The sequence below is a fragment of the Cottoperca gobio genome, chromosome 5 (genome assembly GCF_900634415.1).
Source record: "Cottoperca gobio chromosome 5, fCotGob3.1, whole genome shotgun sequence".
NCBI lineage: Eukaryota > Metazoa > Chordata > Actinopteri > Perciformes > Bovichtidae > Cottoperca > Cottoperca gobio.
Window position 1 is genome coordinate 24,463,551 of NC_041359.1, and position 26,302 is coordinate 24,489,852.

Below are 26,302 nucleotides of genomic sequence, written 5' to 3' on the forward strand. Positions count from 1 at the left end.
TGAGTGGTGTGTTTGAGTCCTTGTGTTCCTTGTGGTTTCACCTGGTGTCACATGGACTAACTGGTTTTATATTTTATTTAGGCCACTATAGTCACAGTGGAAACAAGCTGTGAACACAACATGACATTTAAGTTGACATGAGGAACTTTAGCAAATAGTTGGCTATCTACTAGCGATGGTGAGATGGAGCTTCATGAAGTATTGAAGCTAAAGGTTTCATTTCTCGAGGCTTCATGTGCACACAAAACCAGCTGTTGGTCAAAGGGTGTAAAACAGGCAGAAACTATCTCTCAACCATGTGATCTTTGATGCACTGTAACTCTCTGAGTGACCTCTTTCAAATAGTCATGTTCCCCATTGTTCATATAAAATGATTGCCAATGTATATCCGAGTCTTAAAGTATTTTTCTAATTGTTTGTCATATAACTTGTTAATGAGCTCATGAAAACATGCACACAATGTTATATTCTTTCTATTTACTTAGTATATGAAAACCTGGAATACAAACCTTTTGAATGTGAGTTTCTGAAATGTGCTGAAGTGATAAACTTCGCCCGTCTGGTGCTCCGCGTAACTTAAAACTAAGACGTTTCTTTCCCGGGACCGCTTCTTTTATGGAGTTGGAATAAACGGCAAGTAGAGTCCATCCATCACACTTTTCAGGGCAGAATGACAACTGAGTCCAGGGGGCAGGGAGGATGATGATAGATTGACTTGCTTTGACTAAAACAGGCTCAGGGAGACGTTTCACAGTAGCTGTCCTCTCTACCCTCGCTATCCTGCTGCCTCCACATCAGCGCTTCAATCCATCTCACACTCAGATGTCTTAATGTCCCCTACTCACTCATTCACACACATGCACGGCAGAGTCTGTTTGGGCTGTGACATGCTGACATTTGCCAGGCAGGAAGGAGTTGTGAATGACAAGGGAGAAAGCCAAGACTGATCGCGAAGGTCCTTGCTGTGGCTCCCTCGGAGACATCCATTAGATTGGAGGAGAATTGATGGAGACGTTTGTCTCTCAGAACTCAGTTTCTTCATAGGAGTTCAAATCATGGGGACTTTTAGAGGAGGGAGCAGCAGGGGTTAGACATTTCCTGTCCCGTGTGTGTGTGTGTGTGTGTGTGTGTGTGTGTGTGTGTGTGTGTGTGTGTGTGTGTGTGTGTGTGTGTGTGTGTGTGTGTGTGTGCAGGGTCTCAGCGTGTGTGGTTCAGACTTCTCTTAATGAGGCTCTCTGCTGCGTCCCTTCCTGTGTCCTTTGTTGCCCGCCCTGTCCTTGTAACCTGTAACGTCTTTACATTTTTACTGCCATGGTGCATGTTTGTGCATTTACAATCGGCACAATTTCTTTTTGTGGATAATTAAAAATATATATATTATAAATTATTAAAAAAAAAAAAGAAATGGACATACAGCATTGCACATTTTCATGTGTTTGAAAATGTGTCTCATCATTTGTCATTTGTCAAATGTGTCTCATCTTAAATTTGGCCTAAAAAATGCAGGAAATGACTAAATATTTGTCCTTTTATTTACAGTAAATTTAAAATGGGTACTATCACTGAACTAGGGTCAATTGAGTTTGAGTCCTTTGTTGCGTAACTCTGCAGCACAGGACAACTGGGGAGGACACTGATATACTATCCATGCATGCCATTGTGTGCGTTCAAGACCCATCTACTAATTGAAGCAATATCTCTAAATGTCACCCCCAATCCTTCATCTCCACAAAATATGGCTGATTTAGGGAAATGGTGACATGCCACACAAAGCTCAAATGTCATCACTCTTCTTCAGTGTGTGTGTGTGTGTGTGTGTGTGTGTGTGTGTGTGTGTGTGTGTGTGTGTGTGTGTGTGAGTGACATGTGCTGACAGAATATCCTCACACTTGCTGACTAGCTGGGAACAGGAGGGAAATGTCTTTGGTGACAGTCAGAAATATTTAGCTCCACTCGTCACATGTGAAGCTCTGACTTTGATGATGATCTTGGAAAAAGGAAAACAGGCGAGGCCCCCACCCACGTCTCTTCGGTGACGGTGGGAGGTGGTGGGGGCTGCTGGTGATGCTGAAACATGTTGTCTGATGTTGCGGGAACGAAGGGACCGACATACTTTGGGGAGAGGAGGGAAGAATACTAAATGAAAATAAAACAGTCTGTGACGCAGGAGTCACACCTCATGCTCACAGGACTTATCTCCTTGGCAACTATCTCCGCCCGCTTCAACTCGCACCAATTGAAATTGTCTCTGTGTTTCCATCCCTTTCATGAGCTGCCTCAAAGTTAATGTGCCTTTGAATGAAATTATGCATTCTGTCTTAGTGCCCCGACCCAGAGTAGGCCATGTCTAACTTCTTCCTCCTTTGTACAAACTTAAAACAGAAGAAAAATATTCCAGGAATTTCAACATCCCTCCTTCAACACATGCTTGGTGAGATCTGGCTGAGCGTAGTGCGAGATGGAGAACGTAACGTGTTGGCCGAGAGGAGGAGGCAGAAATTTACACTCGTGTTATTTTTGGCCCTCCACCCTGCAGTGCCACCCTGCATGCCCTCTGACTGCCATCACGCGGCCCAGTGGCACTCAGCTAATGATGTCATCATTTCAAGCCATCTCTCAGCGGGACCTCTTGACCTCCGAGCTTGTGCCATGGACACATTAGGGATATGTGGTGTGCAGTTGAGTACATGACAAAACAGCCTCATGCCAAGATGTTTGAGAATGCCTAAGTGCTGCAAAATACAATTTGAGAAGTCTTCATGATGGACGTTTGAACAGTTTAAATACCGCCATTATCTTGTTGATTTGTGCCTTCAGACTGAAACAATTGTGGATTATCCTGGTCCAATCTCAAAGGAAATGGATTCATATTTACTGCCTGAGACAGAAATCAAAACATAGCTGATGATGTATGTCTGGGTTAAAACATCACTTACTTCCTGGTCTCAGATATGGCAAGGAGGAGCTGACCTTTGGCTGATGTAATAGCTGTGATCTGTCTTGGGCTTGTCATAGCACAATAACATAGTGGTTTCCTGCTATGAGTGGTGACTGGTCCACACCAACAACATGCGGACTGTCCTCACATCCTCAAAACTCCCTTTGTGACGATACGAATACGCCGGGACCAGGAGCCATTATTTGTGCTTCAGCTGCTGGGGTCTGAGAGGCAGCTGCTGGAGAGAAAGGCCTGTCAATCAACCAGTCCCTGTAGCAGCTGACAAGGTCATTAGGCTTCATGTGACTTCCACTTCCCTGCATCAGTAGATTACATCTAATGTTTACATGTCCTGAAAGCTACATGTGGTACAGCTGTACTGACTGTGTCTCTGTAGATACTCCCAGATCCCAGTTAACACACATTCACAGTGATCTCTCACTTAAATATGTGAGTCACAGCTCTGAATGGAAATCTCTGGTTGTATCTCGACCCATCAATCAAAGCAGATCTATTTTTGCATGTGTCTGAACCCCAGGGACTTCTTCCGTCACTGAATGCACCGAATGTGTGACATCTTCACAATGGGCTCTCTTGCAGCATTTTAAGGCCAATCCACGGAGGATTTTAGATCCACTTATCTAGCAGATCCTGAGTCGGAGTGAAACAGATGAACCTTGTGCTAAACCTTCTTCTATGCATCGATATAAAAGGTTAATGCATTATTCATAATACAGATACTATATGCCGTGCTTTCAAATATATTAACCAGCGGACCATTTACAAAATCAAAGTCAATCCGGTACAGATTTAGCTCACTCAACACACGTGGCGGCATTTTCAGTTGGATTAAATTCAAATACAATCAAAAACATCTGACAGTGTGATTTAAAAAACTTAATTAAAACTCTGGTCCTGCTGCAATAGAACAAGAAACAATACATCCTAAATGTTTGTCAGAAGAACCTGAAACGATCCATTTGTTTGAGTGTTTTGCTGCTCTGAGGAAAAGGTTGTCTTGATAAAAGAAACTAATGTGGACTGAATGGGACGCAAACTCAGGTCTCTGGTGACCTCTTACCTCCTACATTAGACCTTTCGCAGTCGTAGAAGGAAATGTTGCTCGCTTAATTTAATTTGACTGCTGTCATTGTGACTAAAGGTAAAAATAATAATAATTATATATATATATATAATATATATATATATATATATATAATATATATATATGTATATAATATATATATATATAATATATACATATATACAGTATATATATAATTTAATTTAAATAAATTATATATATATATATACTGTATATATGTATATATATATATATATATATATATATACTGTATATATGTATATATGTATGTATGTACATGCATTTTTTACAGGCATCTGCAAAAAACACATTTATACATACACATATACATATATATATATATATATATATATATATATATATATAATATATATATATATGTATATGTATATATATATATATCATTTAATTGTTGACTAGAGGTAAAACAAATAAAAGATATATTACTGTGTATATATATATATATATATATACGTATATATACTGTGTATATATACGTATATATATATATATATATATATATATATATATAATATATATATATATACGTATATATACACAGTATATATACGTATATATATATATATATATACGTATATATAATGTGTTTTTGCAGATGCCTGTAAAAAATGTACAACCTCAGTTTACATAATGCCTTAGCTTTGCTTTAACAGCAGTTCAGTAGTCTTGTTGTTTCTAGCCAGAAACAGATGTTCACTTAATCTTAGCCTCTCGGGTCCATCTGTGCCTCCTGTAGTATTGTCTGCCGTCATGAGCAGCACTTATTTCTTTGTTTGTCTCAAACATGCTCACAGTAGGCAGACCGAGGGCAAAGGCAGAGACTGCACTTGGAAAGCCAGTCATTTTGCCCTTTCCACGAGCACCGCTCCACGGAGCCTGAGGGCTGCAGGGTGTAAGAGGCTGTCCTTGGATCTCTTCCTCTGCGAACCTATTGTTTGTTGGTTTGTATCTCTGTGAGAGAGTGTACGGACAAAATGACGGATGATTGTGTAACACTGCAGCCTCGTCACTCATCTTTGGGTCCCAAAATGAAAGGTGTTGCACCTGCGATAAAAAAGATGAGGTGAGTCTGGGGAAGGCATGTGTGTGTGTGTGTGTGTGTGTGTGTGTGGGCGGAGGGTCCCTTTGTTAAAGTCATCACTTTGAATGGTACAACATGTTCATTTACTATAAAACACACAGTGAAATCTATCAACATCTACTGGATGGATTGGAACACATTTAGCACTTTCATCTTGCACCACCATGAGTTGACTTTTGCTGTTCAGAGTGAAATGTCTTACCAACTATTGGATGGATTGCCATGTAATTTGGAACAGATATTTATGTCCCCCTTAAGGTGAAATGTAATAACTTTGGGCATCCCATTAGCGCCATCATCAGGTCACAATTTATGAATAAATACTTGCAAAACGGATGACGTTCCCATCTGCCTCAGCTGCACTTCCTGTTTAGCCTTCTGCTACTTAGCAAACTAAGTGTGCTAACACACTAAAGCAAAGTTAGTGCGGAACATCAGCATGTTCACATTGTCTTTGTGTGTGAGCATGTAAGCATGCCAATGCTAGAAATGAGTTTACAGCATCACAGAGTCCCTTGCATGGCTTAGCCTTCATATGATGTAATGTTAGGAATTAAACTGGATTTGTTTTTACCGCTTATAGGTTAAGACTTGTATAAATCCACGTTAATCTGTAAATGTAAGTCTGTATGCACATTTAAAAATTGAAATGCCAAATCAATTGTGATTGCATCTTCATACTACATCCCAAAGGACGAGCTTGCTCGGCTGCCTCTGTTAACAATGACATGGCAGAAAATGTTTCGACTGAGCTGCTGACACCAGATGGCTGCTACATCTGGTGCTGAGAGAGCTACGCAAATTCAAGCATCTGAGGGCATAGTTAAACCCTGATCACCACATAAACACTTCCCTCTATAGCGCAGCTGAGAGAGAGAGAGAGAGCAGTGGAGCTTTCTCGGTTGCATGAGGGTAATACAAACCCTCCACGAGATCAACCGACCATCTCATCTGCCCTGGCAGTTGGCAAGGCTAGGGAGGTGTGTGTGTCGGGGGGGGGGGGAGTCGTGCGTTGACAGGGCATTCTCCTTGCCAAGTGGCAAACAACGTGAGTGAAAAAAAGCATTTGTGCATCTTTTTTATTCTCCATTATGTGGAGCTACAGCCATACTTGTTCTCTTTCACATTTACTCATCTGCTTTTTCTCTCTCCGCGTCGCTCTTTCTCGCCGCCTCTTCCTCTCACCTGCTTTTCCTCATGCTGAGAGATGACACACTTAGGAGGCCGTGGTTAATCAGAGCTCATCCTCGAGGCGGAAGGATGTATCTGATTGGTCTATACGGTTTCTCTTCACACTGTCTTGATTTCTGCACCGCTGGCCTCGCTCTGTAATAGCCAGATGGCCAAAGAATGAGGGTTCAAGACCTATTGATGAAGAGTAATAAGGCGCAGTGTGAGCCATCGGGGTTGGGTACAATTAACTTTCCGCACATTCCAAAATGAAAAATGGATTGTCATTTATAATATGACATTTCACACCAAAGATTTATAAGAAGTTAAATGATTAAAAGTGCATTGATAGGGTGTCATATTTTGAGATGTGAAGTTTTAAAACTCTTGTAGTGCCTCAAATCACCGTCATTCTTTTGGATTTGGATCGTCCGTGTGGTTTTGTGTATTTGTGTTACACCCCAGTGATATTTCTCAAGGGTGTTTACACCTGTCTGTCAATCCACAGAGCTTTGAGTCAGCTTGCTAGTCGTGGTTCTTTCCCCCTGGTGGGAAGAAAGCAGTGACAGCTGACAGAGACACAGGGGCTGAAGCAACAATGACCAGCGAGAGTTTAAATCTCAGACTGCCAGTTCATAACAGTGTGACAACTGACCCACGCAGGGACACGGCGAAACAGCTGCTTCTCCAGGTTTTGGTCCCACAGAGGTCATTGAAGGGGCAGCAAAATGAGGATACTTGGGTTTTCTTATTGATATACCAAAAATATGAAACATAAGAGCATACGTGGGGAAATGTAATACATTCAAATGTGTTTTATTATTAACGCTTATATGTCGTGTTGTGCATGTGCACAAGATATGCTGAAAAGCTCCTGGAGGTCAAAAGCTCCCCTCCGAAAGTAAATGTTTTTATAATTTAATACTAAATGAATAGAGTATGTAGTAGCGTGTGTCGTCCAGATAAGAGTGTGTTGGAATTCTTTCTGTGAAATTAGAAATGTTAGCATGTTTTACATTTAAGGAAACGTAAACATACCATACCATATAAATAGTTTTATTTTAGTATCACTACAAAATACATGTTTCACAGCCATCCTGCCGTGTTGATACAAAGACCCAGAAGCTTGAAATCTATTGATGCTGTGTGCGTTGGACTTTGGGACAAACAAAGAATGACATCAGACATGATGCCAAGTGAGGGGAACATTGTTTTTCTGCTTCGACCCGTCAGCTGCAGCTGTTTGTGAATGACAGCTCAAAGGACTTTGTTTTTCTTTCAGCACTAACATTTTATTTTACACTTTCTAAAGTTACTTTGACTGTGAACTTTGTGGAACAATAGTTCAGTGCGTGCTGATAATCACTTGACATGTGGCTCTGATGGATTTCACTCATACACTGTGGCACAGTGTGAACTGCAGCCTAATGGCTTCTTTCCTTAAGGGGAATGAGATCGTTTCACTCTAAAGTTTAAAATACTGTAGAGACTTCAGAAAGCAATAATCAAAAGTTCATCTGAAGGTCATCTTCAGCAAGAGTGGTGTTTCAATTTCAAAAGTGTAAAGCGATAAGATGAACCAGATGGTGAATGTTTCTGTGTATTCTTATTAAATGTATCTGCAACTTAACGCCTAATTAGTTTAATGCAGCACTATTGTTTTTATTCAGCATAAAAAAACCTCTTTTGAAAAGGTTGATTAAAATTGTTTATAAATAATCTGACAAATGCATCACAAGATCATTTCACATATTTTAATACAAATCATTACATAGACATTTTTACTTTAATTATAATATAATCATTTAAGATTATGTTGCTAAGTGTAGGCCCTGCTGGGTGAAATATGTAGAACGAAGTACTCAGCCTGTAAATATTGCATTTTGGATTATTCTCTGGATTAAAATGTACCCACACTGGATTTAGGAGCCCCCACATCCTCTCTCTGTGGCTGGAGGCTCATGTATCTTTGAGAAGCTGATATTAAAGACAGCATGTCAGCAGTGTTTTGCACACTGACTGTGTAATCTAAGTGGACAGAATGTTTGCATTGTTGGACAGAGCAGGAGGTGTGGACCATTGTGGGCTTTGACTCCACTCAGAGAGCTTCTACAACAACAATAACTCTGACTCACTCTCACTCAGCTCCAGCTGGTAAAATTGGCAGAATCCTTCCCACAGCAATGGTGATACCAATATTGCTGATTTTGGCAGTATAGTATATGTCATCTGAGGACATGACATATTAGGTGTTACTTTGTCGTGTTCTGCCCTTTGCTTTAATCTTTCTAAGGTCACGAGAAGGTTGCGAGAGTTCAAGTCCGACCTTAAAGTGGAAAACACTGTGTTAAGTTACAGTAATACTGTCTGGTGCTACCGTGATGATGTGACTACAGCCATCATCCCGAGCCATCCTCTCCACTGTGCCCTTGGCTTCCTGTGCCGGCGCGGGGCAAGCGGCCCAAAAATCCCAAATGTCAGCGGATGGCTTATGAAATGGCAGCTGCCGCTGCATCTTGAATGTCCACCGCCACATTCCGAGAAGTGTTGAAAAGGATGAAGTGACATTTGCAGCGGGGTTTCTTTTAACACCCTCTTGTCTCCTCTCCCCTGCGTTTCCACCATGCCACCCCTTGTTTCCTGCCCTGCTGTGACCATGAATCTACATAGGCTATAGTCTGCGTAACAGGCCAAAGCTCACGCTGTCTTTGACATTCATCATTTATTGATGGGCTGTTCTTTAATTGCAGAGAGAGTGCTGTCTGCTCTCACACTGACTGATCCATGGGGAAGGTCCTCCTAGTGAGGATCCACATTTACTCAGCACCCTGGGAGCTCCACTGTTGACTTATAATGGTTGTGACACACACAGAATAACCTGCAGGGTTGTTTTTCTCTCCTCTTTTCACTTTATTAGCATTTCACTCTCTGCTTGCACGTTTTCTATTCTTGCTCTGGCTGACACCATAGGTGACTCATCAAGGGTCTTAACCTAAATATACAGATGCACGGAGATGTTACTGGAAGGGAAATCCCAGTAATGTTCCCTACTGATGAAGTGATAAATTCAATAAGAAAACCATATTCTATTCATCCACGTGATGTAATTAAACCCACGTTTTTTACTCATCAAAGGTCCTGTGAAGATTAGTTCCCTGAGCCCGTCCTCGTGAAGCTAAACTAAATCCCTCCATGTGATTCTTCCTACCATCGTGCTCTTTTTTTCTAATATACAGCCACTCACACAGGACTCTCCTCTTTCTCATCTAATCTGTGTCTGGCATTGAATTAATTTTCCTCCACATGCAGCTGCGCTTGATTCATTTGAGCTGTAAGAGGGCAGTGACTTAGCTGTGATGGTCACCATTCCTTAGGAACATCTAACATTTTACTGTGGTGGCAAAGAGGAGCATCCTTAGTTTTACAGTGTCATGTTACAAGTACAAGTCCATGTGTACCACTCTCTGTTAATACCTATTATGTATGTATTTTTTTTATCTATGCAAACCATGATTTGCAAGTGTAAGCAATAAAGTCTTGCTCCTGTGATTGTTATTTTTCCCAGATGAGAACCTGAAGGCACATTAGTAGGGTAAACCTGGATCAATAATGTGTCTCCACTGACAAGGTCACTAACTCCTCAAGCACTGCCTGTTCCACCCTCATGTTACATGTACACTAGTTTTAACACTTGACTGACGTGCCGTGACTGCAAAGACTAGAAAATCAATTTGTGCAAGCAGCTGTTGAGACGGCAAGAGTCTGTTCCTGTTGTGGACACTCGATATAAAACTGGCTCCCCAAAGGCGTTCAAGGTTGTTGGAGAACAAACTGTCCATCTCTGGACACTTTGGAACAACACAAAAATCCTGAATGAAAAGTTCCACTGGCAAAATTAGTATTGGGAAATTGCTTTCTTACTTTTTCTTTGCTCCGGGTTTGAATCCAACTAGTGGCCATTTGTTGCATGTCATCCTCTCTCTCTCTCTCTCTCTCTCTCTCTCTCTCTCTCTCTCTCTCTCTCTCTCTCTCTCTCTCTCTCTCTCTCTCTCTCTCTCTCCTTCCCAGTCACTCTGTACTATGTCTTTAATAAAGGTGGAAGGCCGGAAAAAAAATCCAATGATCCACTTGCCTGAATATGGCACATTTTAATCCTAATGACATCATTCGGATTAAACTGGGCCATATTCAGCCACATGGATCATTTCCTTGGTCTGGTTAATGTCAACAAACAAACACACAAACAACCAGGACGAGCCCTATATCCATAATCATGATGGGCATTGAAATGAAGTCAGGCCATAAAACTATTGTAAATAAATGAAGTTTATTGCAGCAGAATCACATTGTTTTATTGTCAACTGTGTGTGAGGTGAAAGTCAAGCCCATAATGGAGAGCTGGTAGTGTGTGCATAATGATATAATAATAATGTGAAGGATGTTGTATTTGTACTATGTTGTTTATCCTGTACACGCGTCATCTATTGCACGTCTGTCCGCCCTGGGAGAGGGATCCCTCCTCAGTCTCTCCCTGAGGTTTCTTCCATTTGTTCCCCCTTTAATTGTTTCTTTTAGGGAGTTTTTCCTTGTGTGGTGTTTGAATTTGATTTGATGATTCAAGAAGGGGCTCAAATCCTGTTTTCCACACATGTTGGATTTACATTTTGAAGGGATTGTGAATGCAGTTCTAATATGCCTCCTGACAAAACAGCCATTAGTCTGCTGCCTCAATACAAACTGGGCTTTTTGCATTGACACATTTGCTGTCAAGAGACTTTCTGCAAACAGAGTGGCCATTATACCCAGCCATGGTGGCAGTGCTCTGGTTGCATTTCAATGTGAGGCATCTCTAAGGTATCTCTAAGTCAATTTTATCTGAGCTGCAATTAATCAGCCAAAAGAAACAGGGCAGAGGAAATGTGTTCTGTTGTTGAATCTGTTCCCAAGAAAAGCTTTTCCTGTTGTGTTCTTGCTGCTGTGAAGTAAAAATACAACCAAAAACAACTGAATGACTGATATTAGATCAAGCATTAGTCACTTAGCCGGATCGAAACTGTTTCAAACTGTTGTGTTTGCACCTTAGCATGCCTCAGTTGCAGTAGGACGTAGGGTGGACATCTCATGTTACAGCGTTGCAACAATGGATCACAGATCTGCTACCCAGGAGGCAGAGCAGGTGTGATAAACAGTGTTCACTAGCGCTACGAGGCAGCAGTGAGCAACAAGAAAGGAGTCTGACCAGGCAAACAATTCAAAAGTAATAGGATGACACATTGGTAATTAGTCCAGGTACATACACGGAGAACACAATATGTGTTGAGGCTGATTGTAAAGGAGAAGCTGCTTTTGTGGGTAGATGACTGGGTCAGGTGACTGCTGGGGGGCAGGTCTGAAATGACAAGAGAGATTAATCAGATGCACTAAAGGAAAACAAGTTATTACTTCATCATATACATCATATAAAAAGTAAACAGCAGAACATAAACCCCTTATTTAGCATTTATAAGCACTGGGTACATATTTAATAAATGGTTAATAACATACTGTAAAGCAGTTATGAGTTAGCTTTAGTTATTTAGTTAGTATGTATTAATGGACTGTATTTGTCAACAATGACTACAACTTGTCCAATGAAGACATTTTTAAAAATGATTACAGCTCTGTTTTACTGTATTGTCATTTATTATGCGTAAATACAGCCTCCATGTTCGGGTCCCCACAGTTGTGTGAAAGACATTAATATACACTTCTGATTTCAGCTACATTATAATGTGTTGTTTCATTTTATAGCATCTACTAAATGTAAATATACTGCTAAAAAAAATGCTAAATAAAGTGTTACCAAACCAGCAACACATTTATGAATAATATTTTATAATTTCAGATTTATTGTAAATACACAGACATCGTTGGCAATCACAAAAACAAGGGTTGATCAGCTTTGATCTTCCAGCTCGCTCGTGTGTTTTGCAGCACCAGTGATGCAAGGACAGGCAGACATTTAAGTAGGCTATAACAATTAAGACGACCTCCAATGAAATGTTTTTGACCTTGTTAACACGTCCATATGGAGAACACGGAGAGACATTAGGAACCAATCCCGTCTACTTGCAGGATCATATCATCTGCGTAGCGCTATATGGCGAAACAAGGGCTACAAAAGGGTACACTTCCAGAGAAAACTCCAGTTGGAAAGTAGCCATAAGCACTGTTTTGAATTTGAATTAGAATTTTACCTTCCATCCATTTGTCCTGGAGACACAGCAACTACGAGCCACATGCTGGTCAACCGGTATACGTTTCAGTCTGCATCCTAAATGAGGTGAAGGTGTCAAGTTACATCTAAGCAATTTTAAGGCATGAAGTGATTTGTTTTCCTAGAAAACATTTTTTAAAGATGTCATTTTGATACACAGTAAGAGGCTCTCCTTCACAGTACGCATTCTCAAGAGATCAGTTACATCATTCTCTGCAAGAAGCTGCAAGAGACAGACTTTCTTTTAAAGAAAACATCAAACCGTCCCTGAGACAGCAAATATCTAAGCACTGTACTGCATGTAGAACAGAAGCACCACTAAATTGAATTATCATAGTGAGACGTAAAGTTGAAATGTGTTTGCAGGAAACAATCGAAGCTATTTCAGCTTTAATATATGCTGACTGTGATGAAAGAGCAGCCTTCTTCTCCGCGGCACAAAGTAAACATCACTGCTGAAGCTGCAGACTCATCTGACTTGAGTGGACGCCTCGAGGAAGGAGTGCTATTATTAGATTACCTGAGATGAAGTGAGTGAGATGTTATTGCTATCTGCCTGGTTGTTATGAGGTGCAGGTGTGTGTTTGTTTAATTTCAATCTGTGTGTAAAATTGTTAATAATTTACATTTGCATTGTGAACGTTATCTTCTTTGAAATCCACAATTACCATCCATGACAATACTTCTTTCTCAGAGATTTCACACTACCCTCGTCTTCACAGGTTTAATTCAAAGACGCCGTCCCCCTGCAACAACCTTGGTCTAATTGGATTTACTTGTTGAAACAAATCCCATCTGGGCGATTCAATACACTTTCTGAATTAATCGACTTCTCTCCATTATGGTGTGAGTCTCACGGCAAATCAATTGATGTTAAGATCATTTTCAAGCAGACTGGTAATCTGTTTTTACCCTACACCAAAACACAATTTGCAAAAGCTGGAAATGCCAAATAAGTAATTAAAGCTAACGCTGTATATTTGTACAGGTCACAGTTTTCTATTTCAAGACACAACTAAGGAAACTGTCTCCAAAGGACAGGCTGTGTTTAACAAGATATATTCAAAAAACCTCAAACCAGTGAGGCTTAACGTCGAAACAACAGCTTGTCATCATCTATTGATTACAAGTCAGGTGAATAGATCGAATATAAATGTATGCAAGGCAAGAAAATGTAATATTTCTCAGTTTGCTTCAATATTTATTCATATTTTGTTTTCAAGGAGAAGAAAGCAACAGCATCATAATTACATGTTTCAGATTTTTCCACATACAAATGATCGTCATTTCTTTACACTGAAGGAAGTGACATCACATGTTGACAGTGTGGTTCAGACACGCCTCCCTGGAAATAAGGAGAGGGGAGAGGGCATGAGATAAACCGTGGTGGATTCAGAGGCAGTTGTTGGATTGGCATGGCTGTGTGCTGCTCAGCACTGCGATCTACATCCATGAGGCTCCTGTCTGGACGTTTGGATTCTCTCTACACAGCAACACAGCCTTGATGCGGTGCTGGGCAGAGTAACATTGAGCTGAGCTGTGTTTTCACAGCATGTTGCAGGGCATTGGGAGATAGAGAGCGAATAATAGGGAGGGACAACCTTACCACATGCTTGAGCGATGTTCCGTGAGCTTCTCTCTCTCTCGTTTAAGACCATCAGGCTTTTCTACACAGAGACCTGGGACTAATGGAGGGATGCAGTGATGTTACTCTTTGCTTGTCATGCTTGAATCACAGCTTCATATATCCTTTTGTGTCAGAGACCTTATTGTCTTCGTCTGTCACTGCCGCCAGATCAACTGTGTGGTAGCGTGGCGGACAGAGCCCCCTCCTCAACCCCCCTCTCCCTTGTCTGTGCCCCCGGCTTCTCATCACTCCCAGCTCGCTCGTGTCTATTTACCTCTCTCAAGCTACCCTCCCCTCTCTGTTAAGCTCCGTCTTTCTTGCTCTCCCGCTCCTTACTGCTTACTATCTCCCTCTCTTTGCTCCTTCAAAGCAAGCAGTCTGCTATTCTATCCAAGCAGGTTGCTACATGATCTTCTGGAAAACAGTTTTTACCGCTGCTCTGCTTCCTCACAATTCCTGAGCCCTTGCAGATTCCCTTCTCAACAGCGGCAGGATGTTCCTTCGCGAGGATTGATCCCCATCCACCCCCTTTCACTTTCCCCTTCCCCTCCCTTGTCCTGATCTCCTGCCCTCTGACCCTCACCTTCTTGTTCTCTAACCCCTCCCTCCCTCTCCTACTCGCCCTTACCCCGAGCCTATTCCCCCCATAATTCATTTCACCCTCTTGACCATGTTGCCATGCGTCTGCTGGCTCCAACTTATCCTCATCTTTCTGTCCTCTGCCTTATGGACCCGGGGGGAAAACTGCCCAGTAGCCTGCCTGTGCCCAGATCCTCACACTGTGGACTGCAGTGGCCGTGGGTTGACCCGTCTCCCTAATGAGATCCCCTTGGATGTGCGCAGGCTATTGCTGGCTGACAACTGGATACCCCGCATCCCCTCTGACTTCCTGGTTCTGTACAGTGACTTGGTCTACCTGGACCTCCGGAACAACTCCCTCTCCCAGATAGAACCGGGGACTCTCAGCACCTCTTCCAGGCTGGTCTTCCTGGACCTAGGCAGCAACAATCTGACTGAAATCCCGAAGGGGACCTTTGGGGAGTCTCGGAGCCTGATCAAACTACGGCTGGGCAACAACCCGTATCTCAGCATGGTGAATGAGGATGCCTTCCTTGGCCTCACCTCTCTGAGAGAACTGGAACTGGAGCGTAATGCGCTGTCTACGCTACAGGTAGGGGCACTGAGTCAGTTGCCCTCCCTGCGGGCGGTGAGGCTCGAGGGCAACCCTTGGCTGTGCAACTGCAACTTTGCCAACCTGTTCGATTGGCTGACGGAGAACAGTCACAAGCTTCCAAACGGTAAGTAACAACATCAAAGAAGCATTTGATTTCCATGTGCTTGACCCAAATAAAGCGTACAACATACAACAGTAATATTGCAAATCCATTGCCATAACACTGCTCCAATCTATTTATGTTTTCCACGTAGGAGAGGGAACCCCCCTCCCGCTCCCTTGTTCTAATTTAGTGTCTTTATTTCTCCACTCCCATCGCATATAATGTGTGAGACTGAGTGTGCAATATGAGACAATAACACTTGTTGAACGTGAAAGACACACGTTTGCATTGTTCAATATTTTGCGTGGTCCAATATGGGAATACAAATGAAACAATTCATATTCAAATGTTAGCTTTCAGTTTCTCTCAGTTCCACATGTTACCATGCATATAAACATTGCCCTTGATTCTGCGTGGTTGTCAAATCAATCTATTTGAGGTTTATATTTATATAATACTTCTTTATATAATACCTTCCTTTTGGTGGACACTGCAATATTATCAATGATCTTTTTCCTGCAGCAAAGGAAATCAAACCCTTTCTCTTATTCTTCATCTTCTTCTCTATCCATGTGATTTTTTTAGGCCCATACTATAGTCTCGGTCTACCGCTGTGATTCCGCCCGGAGGCTTGAGTTAGATAACAGAGCTGAAGTTTTGGTGTGCTTGAGTGTGCAAGGCAATCTGAATGTGTGCATGCATATCTGAGGAACGACTCAAGACAAACAGGATCACATGTCTCTTCAGAAGTGTTCTACTGTGGGTGAGATCTGCTTACACGGAGCTGATTGGTTGCAACATCCAAAGCTACCGGGTGCTAGGGGGGTTGAGAGATATGTCCTGGATAAAACACCAACCATCACAATTGTTCAAATCTGTGTTAATATTATTCATTTTTGAAATAGGTTGTATAGAATATCTTAAACACCTGTCAGGAGAAATTCAATCCTAGACAAAGATTATGTTTTGTTCAGAGAGAACCATAAATATTTTGCTGAAGGTCAGCCATAAGTATATTACTATGAATGCCCTTACAAAGGACACAGACAGCAGTTATCTCGTAAGTGCAAGCCAGCACGTGGGAGCAGAGGAGGCAAAAAATAAACAGATCTGACAGTTCAGCCACACATGACTAGTAGCTTGTGCTGTTATCATATTCAGAGTGCAGATTTGAAGTATTACACAATTTTGGCTTAATCTGAGAATTGAATAAGAATGTGGCTCGCAGTGTTGTGACACATACTCATGTATTTTAAAAACATAATTCTGTTTTTAAATACACTACGCAATGTTTTTGTGCAGGGTTTGTATAAAAGGTGTACAGATAGGAAGTGGGAACATATCTGTCAATGTTCCAAAGTTGTTTTTGGGTGAGATGTGGACCTGTGTATACAAATAATGTGTTGTTTGTTCAAAGCATGAAAAGCAGTGGACTTGATCTTCTGGACTTTAACCTCATTTTACTGGTTAGAAATCAAATCCTCTGTATATATGTCATATTGTAATTAATCAAAAGATTTAAAACTAAAATTAAAAGCTTTAACTCGACTCCACTTAGATAGTTGACGGCTGTTCCAAACTACTGACAACTCACGGAAGCAAAATCCCTAAACACAATTGGGCCATGGTGTACCGTGCTATTGATACTGCCTTCTCTTTCCTCTAAGGGCTCTCTGCATATGCCCCAAAAAACTGACAAGTTTGGGTCTGTGAGGAAGAAAAGTTGATAAACTGGCAAGAACACCCAATTCCCCCCGGTAACAGGCTGCACATGCATTAATCACAGGTTCTAAGTGTTGTCAACTGCAAGGCATAATGAATTGCATTAGAAGTGCTGGCCAGGCAGACATCAACAACAAAGAAGAAGCCAAAGGCCCAGCCAAGCTACTGGCATGGCTGCCAACTGGCCCCAGTGTATACACACTCTCAAATTGAGTTAGTAATGCGTATCTCACCTCATATGAAGCTCTTACATCCCCATCAGAAAGTGATTCCTTCGTGACCCCAGAGACGAGTCCACTGACTTACACACGAGGCACACACACACACACACACACACATGCTTATTTGTATGGGACATCTTTTCACTTGTATTTGTAACTATTACATGTATCGACAAATATCGACACCGTTTGGAAGTCTGTAGTGTCGTGCAGGCGAGTGTTGAACAAACACAGAGTAGCAGGGAGGATTATAGTGAGTGAGTCCCCCCTAAGTACAAACTTACAAACACACATGCAGATATCATTAACATAATGACTGCTCTCCATAACGGAACAAAATACGATGACCTATTCCCTGGAATGCCGTGTTGGAAGTGGCTACAAAATAACAGATGGACACTCATTAGTGAATGAGGTTGACTTGGTAATCTTTTCAATATGCATCAACTCCAACAACCACCATGACTGTGGGTGTTTCAACTTAATATCTCATGCATCGTAAAGTAAATCAATCACAGAGACAGGAATTGCTCTTTCATTTGTAGATCAGTGTGCTCATTGCATCCGTGTGGGTGTTGCATCCTCATGTCTCATTCATCATACAACAACTCAGTTACCAGAAAATGACTGTTCTCTTAAAACCAAGAGCTCCACTGAAGCTACCACAACCAATCCCTGCTTCCCAATTCCACACAGAAAACTGCAAACAAATGTGGAACCAGCAGAATAATTAAAACTAAAGTTGCAAATAAAACATGACATAACCGTACTGTTATTTTAAAAGTCATCCAGAGATATAGCTTTGGTTCCCTCCTGCGATGGCCTGCATAATGGAGCAGCTGCGGAGCTCAGGCCATAAACCCAATTCCCTTTCCATTTTTCACATCTTGATTTCCCCTGGGATTTCAAGTTCACAAAGCTGCACACTTTTCTGTTTGCATAAGTGTGATTACTGCCGGTCAGCATGATGAGTGGGTGGAAGATGCTTTAAAAATTCTGCACAAAAAAACACAGATCTCTCTTTCCACACGGCCGTGTTTTGTCTCCTCTGCGCAGCACGCAGCCAGGTATTCATTTCGTGCTGGAAAAAGATCAGACGCGCATATAAACGTCTGCATCCTTCTGCTTTTTGTTTTTTTTGCTACCATTTGTACGTTTTCAAGCCACCAATCAGGTTGATAAATGTTTAAACGGATGGATGAGTGTAAACATGATCCACTGCTGTCTCCAGTGCTCTTGGGTTAAGGATGAACAAAGGCCATGTATAATTTAGAGTGACACAGTTCTACGGCACATTGGCCAGGGTAATTGGAGCTAGCCTACAGGCCGGTGCAAGGCAGGACGACTCCCATGAGAGATGGAGGCTGAAGCCCTTTCGTGGCATCGCTATCAACACTAGTCATGGGCTGAAAAGTTTCACTGCAAAGTAGCAGTTCATGTGACGGGGTCGACGTCTGAATTTTCCCTCACAGCCTATCGAGTTGCTCCCCAGAGACTTGTTACCGTACAGGAGCAACTCTGAAAATATGACCGGCACCACATAGCACGAGCATGACGCCGCACGGCCCCACACGACACTCCTTGCTATCTTTACTTGAGTATGTGATAAGAAAATATCTTCTCCGTTAACACAGGCTGACTGCTTCTTTTATCTTGGCCTAATTTAACGTGTATTTAAAGTTGTGAGGTGAGAGAGAGAGAGAGAGAGAGAGAGAGAGAGAGAGAGAGAGAGAGAGAGAGAGAGAGAAGGGTGTGAATAGGTGGACAGAATTACACAGTGTGATAACTTCAGCTGCTGCATGTACAGAAGCAGAAAAGGATAATCTGCCAGTGTCAGAAATAAAAGGTGAGAAAGCCAAAAGCTTTATTTCACCGGCAGTGGAATTGATGGATACTTACATTTCTGCCTATGTGGTCGAGCGTGCTGCATATATACAGCTGTGTCATCTTACAGAATTGTGACAGCCGATAAAGTGCTTTTTATTGTGATGAAAACAATAAAAGGAATCGACTCGTAGTATTTATATCCCTCCCTTTGTTCACGTCTCTTGTATTTGGGAGGTATGTAATTTCTCTGTGTGAATATGTGCCTTTGTGATGAGACATTCTGAATATGCCCATGGTACAGTGATGTCAGTGAGTCTCCACGCAGAAGGAATTCCCTCCTGAATGATTCACCCTCTCCCGCTGTCACATGAACGCTTGTCATTTTGTGCATTCATAACACACGTTCTCTTCCTCTCCACTTCCTACTCTTGGCCTCTTCTCTCATCATTTTCCCTTCAGACTTCCCCCTCAGAGGCGACTGAAAGATTCTTCTAACTCTCTGTAATTACATCCGCTGACTTGAGTCGCACATTCATCTGGTTTAATGAAATAGGGAGGGGGGGGACATCTTTTGTGAGTCATTATCACAACTGTAGTGCAGGTTCATCAAGTGAAGACTCCACCTCCTGCTGCAGGAGTCTGCAGATGTAAGATTGTGGTGATTTTGCCTTTGAGATTGGTTGCTGAGATTAATCTGGACAGACAGTGTGGTGTTGAGGTAGGGAGAAGAAACAAGCCTCCAATATCAGCGTGTCACAGGGAGGTAGATCAATCACGCCGGAGACAGCGGATAGACTATCCCCTCGGCTGGCTGTAATCCTAAATGTAATCCATCAACTGTTAGCGCCAGGAATGTAACATACCCGTGTCTGCCGATTTACCTGATAGTGTAAGGGCATGCTTTGTGTTACATTAGCGGAGCTTGTTTTCAACTTATAAAACTCATACACATGGATTTGGGAGCATTCACACCTTATTCTATGATACAGACTCATTTCTAGCCTTGTAGCAACACAAGCTAAATGGAAATGTGCACAAATGTGTTGAAACCAGATACCAGATACTTAAATATAAATATAAATATAAATATACCATTATGGATTTTACTGCAGTCATTTTTGACGATGCCAAGCGCAAACTCTCACGTTGACTTGGCATAAACTGTTTTTAAGCCGTGGTAGGTTAAGACTATGTTTGTTTGCAGCTTTTTGTTGGACACAAAGCCGCCAACACATTAAGGATGTACTTTAGTGTCGGACTTAAGTTTCAAGTTTCCTGCATCACTAATATGAGGTCACGTTCCCCAAGTCCTAACCCTTAACCCTCAGTAAGAGATGTGCACATTTAGCCACAGACAAGCTTATAATTATAGTGTTTGTTCCAGAAGATTCCACTTTTGGCCAAACACAGTAGCACAGCTGTTCAGTAATCCTCCCTTTTGTCAGGCAGTGTAATAAGCCCGTGTGCCCTATTGTGTAATTTTAGTTCTTAACTGCAACAGTGAAGCTCCGGTGGAAAGCCACTATCTCTCCTCGCACATCCTGCATATGTTGTTGTAGGACACATACAATGTGAATCTGTGTTCAGATAGATGAGGAATACATAAAAACATACATGCATGTACTTGTCAGACACCCAAAGTGTAGGTTTTAATATTGCATGCTGTGCTCATATTCCCAATAAAAAGTCTCTGTCCACCATTGTTATGGATTGATCATAATATATGTGATTATCCTGCAGAGCCCATGTGTTCATCCGAGACCAGACAGGACCGTCTCAAAGACAGAGGCTAAGTCTCGGAGGTGATGTGGTTTTGAATAAATGCATTATGAATATAAATATACTCAATGTATCTTAGCACTTCAGACAGGACAGGCGCTCCGATTGGATTTTCAAAGGTAGTGAAAGTGGTCTCTGTCTTTAGTACGAAGCGTGCAACAAGCTCAGATCATGTGGTCTGTTTTTCTCTCTTCATTCCTTTAGCTGCTGCTATTATTGCATAATTTAGCAGTCAGCCATTTATTGCGAGGGAGTTATTTTTGTACAAAATTAAAAAGTACGGCTACTGTTCACGAGCTCCATTAAAATAAATCATCACTAACTTCACAACAATGTGAGATTGTGAAGAATCCAGCCACTGCCAATGCATGAAAAAACCTATTCCCTAAAAGCCCGGCGGAGCCAATTTGGAAACTGAACTGATGCTTTTAAAGTGAGAGACATATGGTTAGTTATTATGCAACACAATTCTCAGAATAACACATTTAAAACAAAACATTTTCAGCTCAGATGAGATAAACCATCGCTGCGTGTATTGTGCATTTGTTTGTAAGCCTCTTTCGTAGGTTATGCATTAACTCCTGACACAATATGTTAGTATGACTGAGGGGACCGAACAGATTGTTTGAGTTTAATGTGGACAATGATCAGCGCCATATATCACTGTTTGTAGTTATACAACACTTTCTTCATGTGTGCTTGTAATGAACTGATTGTTTTTGACTAATTTAACTAGTTTTAGGTATAAACTAAGAGGAGAAAGTCCACCATTATTATCCAAATTAGCATGCTACATCCTCCACCTGCTATTGTGCTATTGTGCAATATCTTTATAGTTTAAATTTCATTCTTAGCAAAGATATTTAGAGCCACAATTCGAAATGTGCTCGATGTAAATGTACAATTATCTCCACTGCAAATACTCAGTTTATTGTCTTTTGGTCACATTTAATATATATATTAAAAACATAACTGTAGCTTCCCTGTAAGTTTGTGCGTGTTTGCATGTATATCTTGAGTCCACTAATTGAATGTTGGAGGAAACGTGAGAATCTGTATCTTTCATTAAGGGATTAGTGTCACTAAGTTTTATCACGCTATCCAAGAGTTCAGTTACAAACCTAATTAATACTGTAGAGAGTTAATCGGAGGAGCATGGAAACCAACTCCGTGCCATCTTTTATTTCCATTATTTATTTTTCCATTGTCACTTAACTCTTTTTCATTTTCTTTCAGCACGTGCTTTTACATACACAAGTTACGTTTTATGCTTCCATTTCTATTATTCACTTGCGACACTTTGCAAGTTTAAGTCACAACGAAGGTATTTTGACGATAAGTGCAATCATAAGAGGAATGCGTTACGTCTGTATTATAACAAAGCACGGTGCACAATGTGCCGACTGTCGAGCAAAGAAGCAGAATGTATTGCCGAGTGTGTGCATTTGCATGTGCATGTGCAGCATCAGTAGAAGTAGCCTCCCACACTGCCGGGCTTCATCTCTACCCACCGCTATCATTCACATACAGTACATTTGCCAATATGAGGGTAGATACCGGCTGTATAGATCATAGTGTTTGCAGTGCTATAAGATTCTGTATTCACTGGCGTGGGACAGCGTTGTAATTGTCTAACTAGCACTTCCAATTAAACTCAAAGGTCAACTGGATCTCATTTCTCCCCCCCCCCCCGGGGATGAATAAAGTATTTCTGATTCTGATTAACAAAACAAGTTGAATCAGTGAGTCTGTAATCATGTGAAAGGGAACACCATCTAATGTAGTATCAGGGGTATCAGTGACCGGTCTTTAATACATCTACGTGTTAAAACCAAACCCTAATGATTCGGTCTCCGTCTCATTTGTAGTCATGAGTTGGAAAAAGAAGGCTCACTGCAAGACTACCCTTGAAATACAACACGCCACAGTCTCTGTTCTCTTCCAAATAAATGATGTCTGCACAATAAACTATGTGAAAGTGACCGAGACACGGAGCGCAGCGCTCGCTGATTTATCATCCTTTCATCGGGAGATGAGATTGGTCAAGGTGCCCCTGTCTCAGACGCTGCCCTTTACTGATGCATCAGAACATTTTTAAGATGGAACCAGGAATCATATGTAATGAGGAAGGGGGTTCTTAGTGTTGTGCAGCTGGCAGCTGAAATCCAAATGTATTAAAAGGATGTTTATTTCATTCTTCAAACCGTGTAAAAAAAGATGCAAATGAATGTGTCTTGTTGTCAGATGCAAAGATACATAAAGCCTCTCTACCAGTACAAACAAAGCCATTTGAAATTGTCTGTAAGCTGTAGTGGGGTTTCTTTTAGGAAGTGTTTCCTTGTGCGATGCGAGGGTCTAAGGACAGAGGGTCTGAGGACAGAGGGTCTAAGGACAGAGGGTCTAAGGACAGAGGGTGTGATTGTGATTGACCTAAATTACATCCCACTCTGAGGAAAATAAATTGCTTTGTTGAATTCACTTTTTTTTTTTTACAATCACACACTTTCTGAATCAAATATTTGAGTACAAACAAGCAAGCTAGGTCTCTAAGGTGCAATTATGCATCAAGCTTGAATTTAAACTCTTTGGTGAAACAGCACAGCTGCACTGTGTGCTTGTTCTTCTATATGATGTCATTCCCCGAGTGGCTGCCGTTTGAACGCATTCATCAAAAGGTCCATAAATATGACATTATTCACTGCAGCTCAGCACGTCCAGTAAATCTGTCTGATCTGATTTTCTGTTTCAATGCAGGGGTGGAAGGTATGGAGTGCTCCCTCCCCATGGACGGCAGACGTGTGTCCCTGACGCAGCTCTCCAAGGACAGCTTCCGTGAGTGCCAGGCCACGCTGACTCTAACAGACCTGCTCATCATCATTTTCTCTGGCATCTCAGTGTCCGTGGTGGCCATCATGACTAGCTTCTTCCTGGCGTCAACAGTCCATTGCTTCCAGCGCTGGAGTAAAGGCGCCAAGGGAGACGAGGAGGAGAGTGAGGAGTGAGGAGGGCTTTAGTTTTAAGGGCCCCGCGTGGTCGTGGTACTCCAAACAATGAGAGGACTCCGCTGACAGTGTGTGCTAGGTGTGACAAGTTTCACGCTGCCTCCTCCCCTGGTGAACATCCAGGACTGTTTAATGGAGCGTGCCCCGGGTGCGGTTGCAGTTTGTTTTCTTTGCACGTGAAATGTGGTAACGAGGAACGAGCCAAAGTCCCGATAGAAACGAGTGGGTGCCCTGCGCCACTTGATGATATCATAGAGATCGTATTTTTGGCCGTGAGAGCCTGTGGTCGTCCTTTATGGCTACTGGCTCTCGGCTCAATGTTGTAGGAACTACATAAATATAGTGAGGTTAACACCTGTATAATGAAAGAGTCAAATATTTAAATATATATGTTAAAAAAAGACGTGCTGCTGAAGTGCTGTCACGTCAGTAGTAGACAATGCGATAACTTCTCAACCTTAGAAATCCTGTAAAGTGGCATCAAAGGCAACTTTTAGATGATTCTCGTGGGGTTTAATCTGCGTAGAGCAGATTACCTGATCGCATATATATATATATATATATATATATTAAAAAAAAGGATGTCATAACGACCAATGACCTCAGTAATTAACTGCCTATAACATGATATGCCTGCATATCCTGCCATTTACGATGTCTTTTGTTTGGACAGCCTCACTCACATTCAAAAGTGTTCCACAAGCCACAACTGTTGGCAAATACTGTTGTTTCTTCTGTGTGTAAAACAAGATGGCGGCATCAGTCGAGCAGGAAGGATCGGGGTAATGGAGAGATGTTACCGTATGTAGCCGATGTGACGTAAGGCAGGAAGAGTTACCAGTCGCTCTACACACACTTTCTGCAGTATATTCATTATATAACCACAAATCGATGTTCAAAAAACAAACATTTAAATCAAGAGGATTTATTGTATGTTCCTAGATTGATAACTGTGACCTGTGTAGAAAGATAAAATAACAGTATAATCTTGAAAATGATGGAAAATGGTGTTAAGGTATAATCTACGTAGAACTATTGTGTCAATTAACGCACTTTATACGGCGAACCTAATTGTGGCAAGCCCCTAATTAACTAAGTAGACTGTTTTTTGTCTTCATCTGCCAAAGACGAGGTTAATGTGAAGGAGAGATAAGTCTTAGATAGGAGTACTTGCATAATAAGGACTTTGTTGTGAATGATGTGTTATGTAGAGAGGTAGGGATCGCTCCTCAACAGAAGGCAGCACTATAGCCAAATCACACTTTGTGTACACATATTATACTCAAACAGTTATGGTCTCCAAAGATTAGCAATTAACCAGCTGTCTTACTTTGCTTCACACGTGGCAGTCTTTAACCCCTGTTTCAACAGTCACCTCAGAACAATTAGATAATTACTGTCCGAGTGTGGCGGGCCAGAGGTTAGTCTCTTCAGGAATAAATAGAGTTAGTTTTTTAGATATTGATACATCATTCAGCGTATTCTCATTTGACTAAATATCTTGCAGTAAAGCTGATGAGTTGATATCCTGGACAGGTCATAACAGCATTCACAAGAGCAACAGTGCAGTACAATCTAGATTCAATAAAGCAGCACCCTGACGTTTACGGGCTGTGTTTGTTATTTATATCCTGTATGTTTAAATCCTCCTCCATTAGGATTTGGAATGCTCAAAGCTGGAGTGTTTTTTCCCCAAAGCAAAGGTATGTCGCGTTGCTTCTCACATTCTTGTAAGGCATGAATAATTCAGAGGGATTTAGATATGACCAGATATAATGTCAAGCTTCTAAATGCAAGCAGATAAAAGAGTCCTGAGCAAAACAAAAAAAAGAGTTAGCATCTCAAAAGATAAACAGGAATTCCAAACGCCTGTGTCCCTTAAGAACAAGTCATAACCTTAAATGTGCAGCATTGTGAAGAACATTTAGCAGAAATGACAAGAAATAAATATGGCCTTATTTCTTTTTGTTGTTTTTCATTCTTATCAATAAAAGCACAACGGTTTCACAGGAATGTGATTGTAGTACGCTCTTTTTAAAGCAGGTGTCACATCACGTGTTGGTACCGTCCTGTATTGTCACATTATGTTTTCATTAACGTGTATTGTCACATGTTGTGTCTTCATAAACAGTGTGAGATTTGTACTAGATTTGTATGGATGTCAAGTTTCTGCCAGAAACAAAATGGCTACTGATTTGAATTGAAGATTCACACGTCCATCAGAAATAATATCAATTTATAACAGATGATTGACCTTTTGCTAAACCCCTTCCCCG

The 26,302-nt window shown here is 41.4% G+C and overlaps 1 protein-coding gene and 1 long non-coding RNA gene across 2 annotated transcripts; one reads left to right on the forward strand and one right to left on the reverse strand.

Moving 5' to 3' along the window:
* Window positions 1-11,112: 11,112 nt before the first annotated feature.
* LOC115008536 (uncharacterized) lies at window positions 11,113-14,303 on the reverse strand. Its single transcript, XR_003832302.1, has 3 exons — window positions 14,178-14,303; window positions 12,552-12,628; window positions 11,113-11,704 (listed from the first exon to the last, which is right to left on the reverse strand). It is a non-coding gene; the product is annotated as an uncharacterized LOC115008536 (long non-coding RNA).
* Window positions 13,938-26,173, forward strand: lrrc38b (leucine rich repeat containing 38b). Its single transcript, XM_029432211.1, has 2 exons — window positions 13,938-15,496; window positions 23,779-26,173. The coding sequence occupies exons 1-2, from the start codon at window positions 14,869-14,871 to the stop codon at window positions 24,024-24,026; spliced, it is 876 nt and encodes a 291-aa protein (XP_029288071.1). The 5' UTR covers window positions 13,938-14,868; the 3' UTR covers window positions 24,027-26,173.
* The last annotated feature ends 129 nt before the right edge of the window (window positions 26,174-26,302 follow it).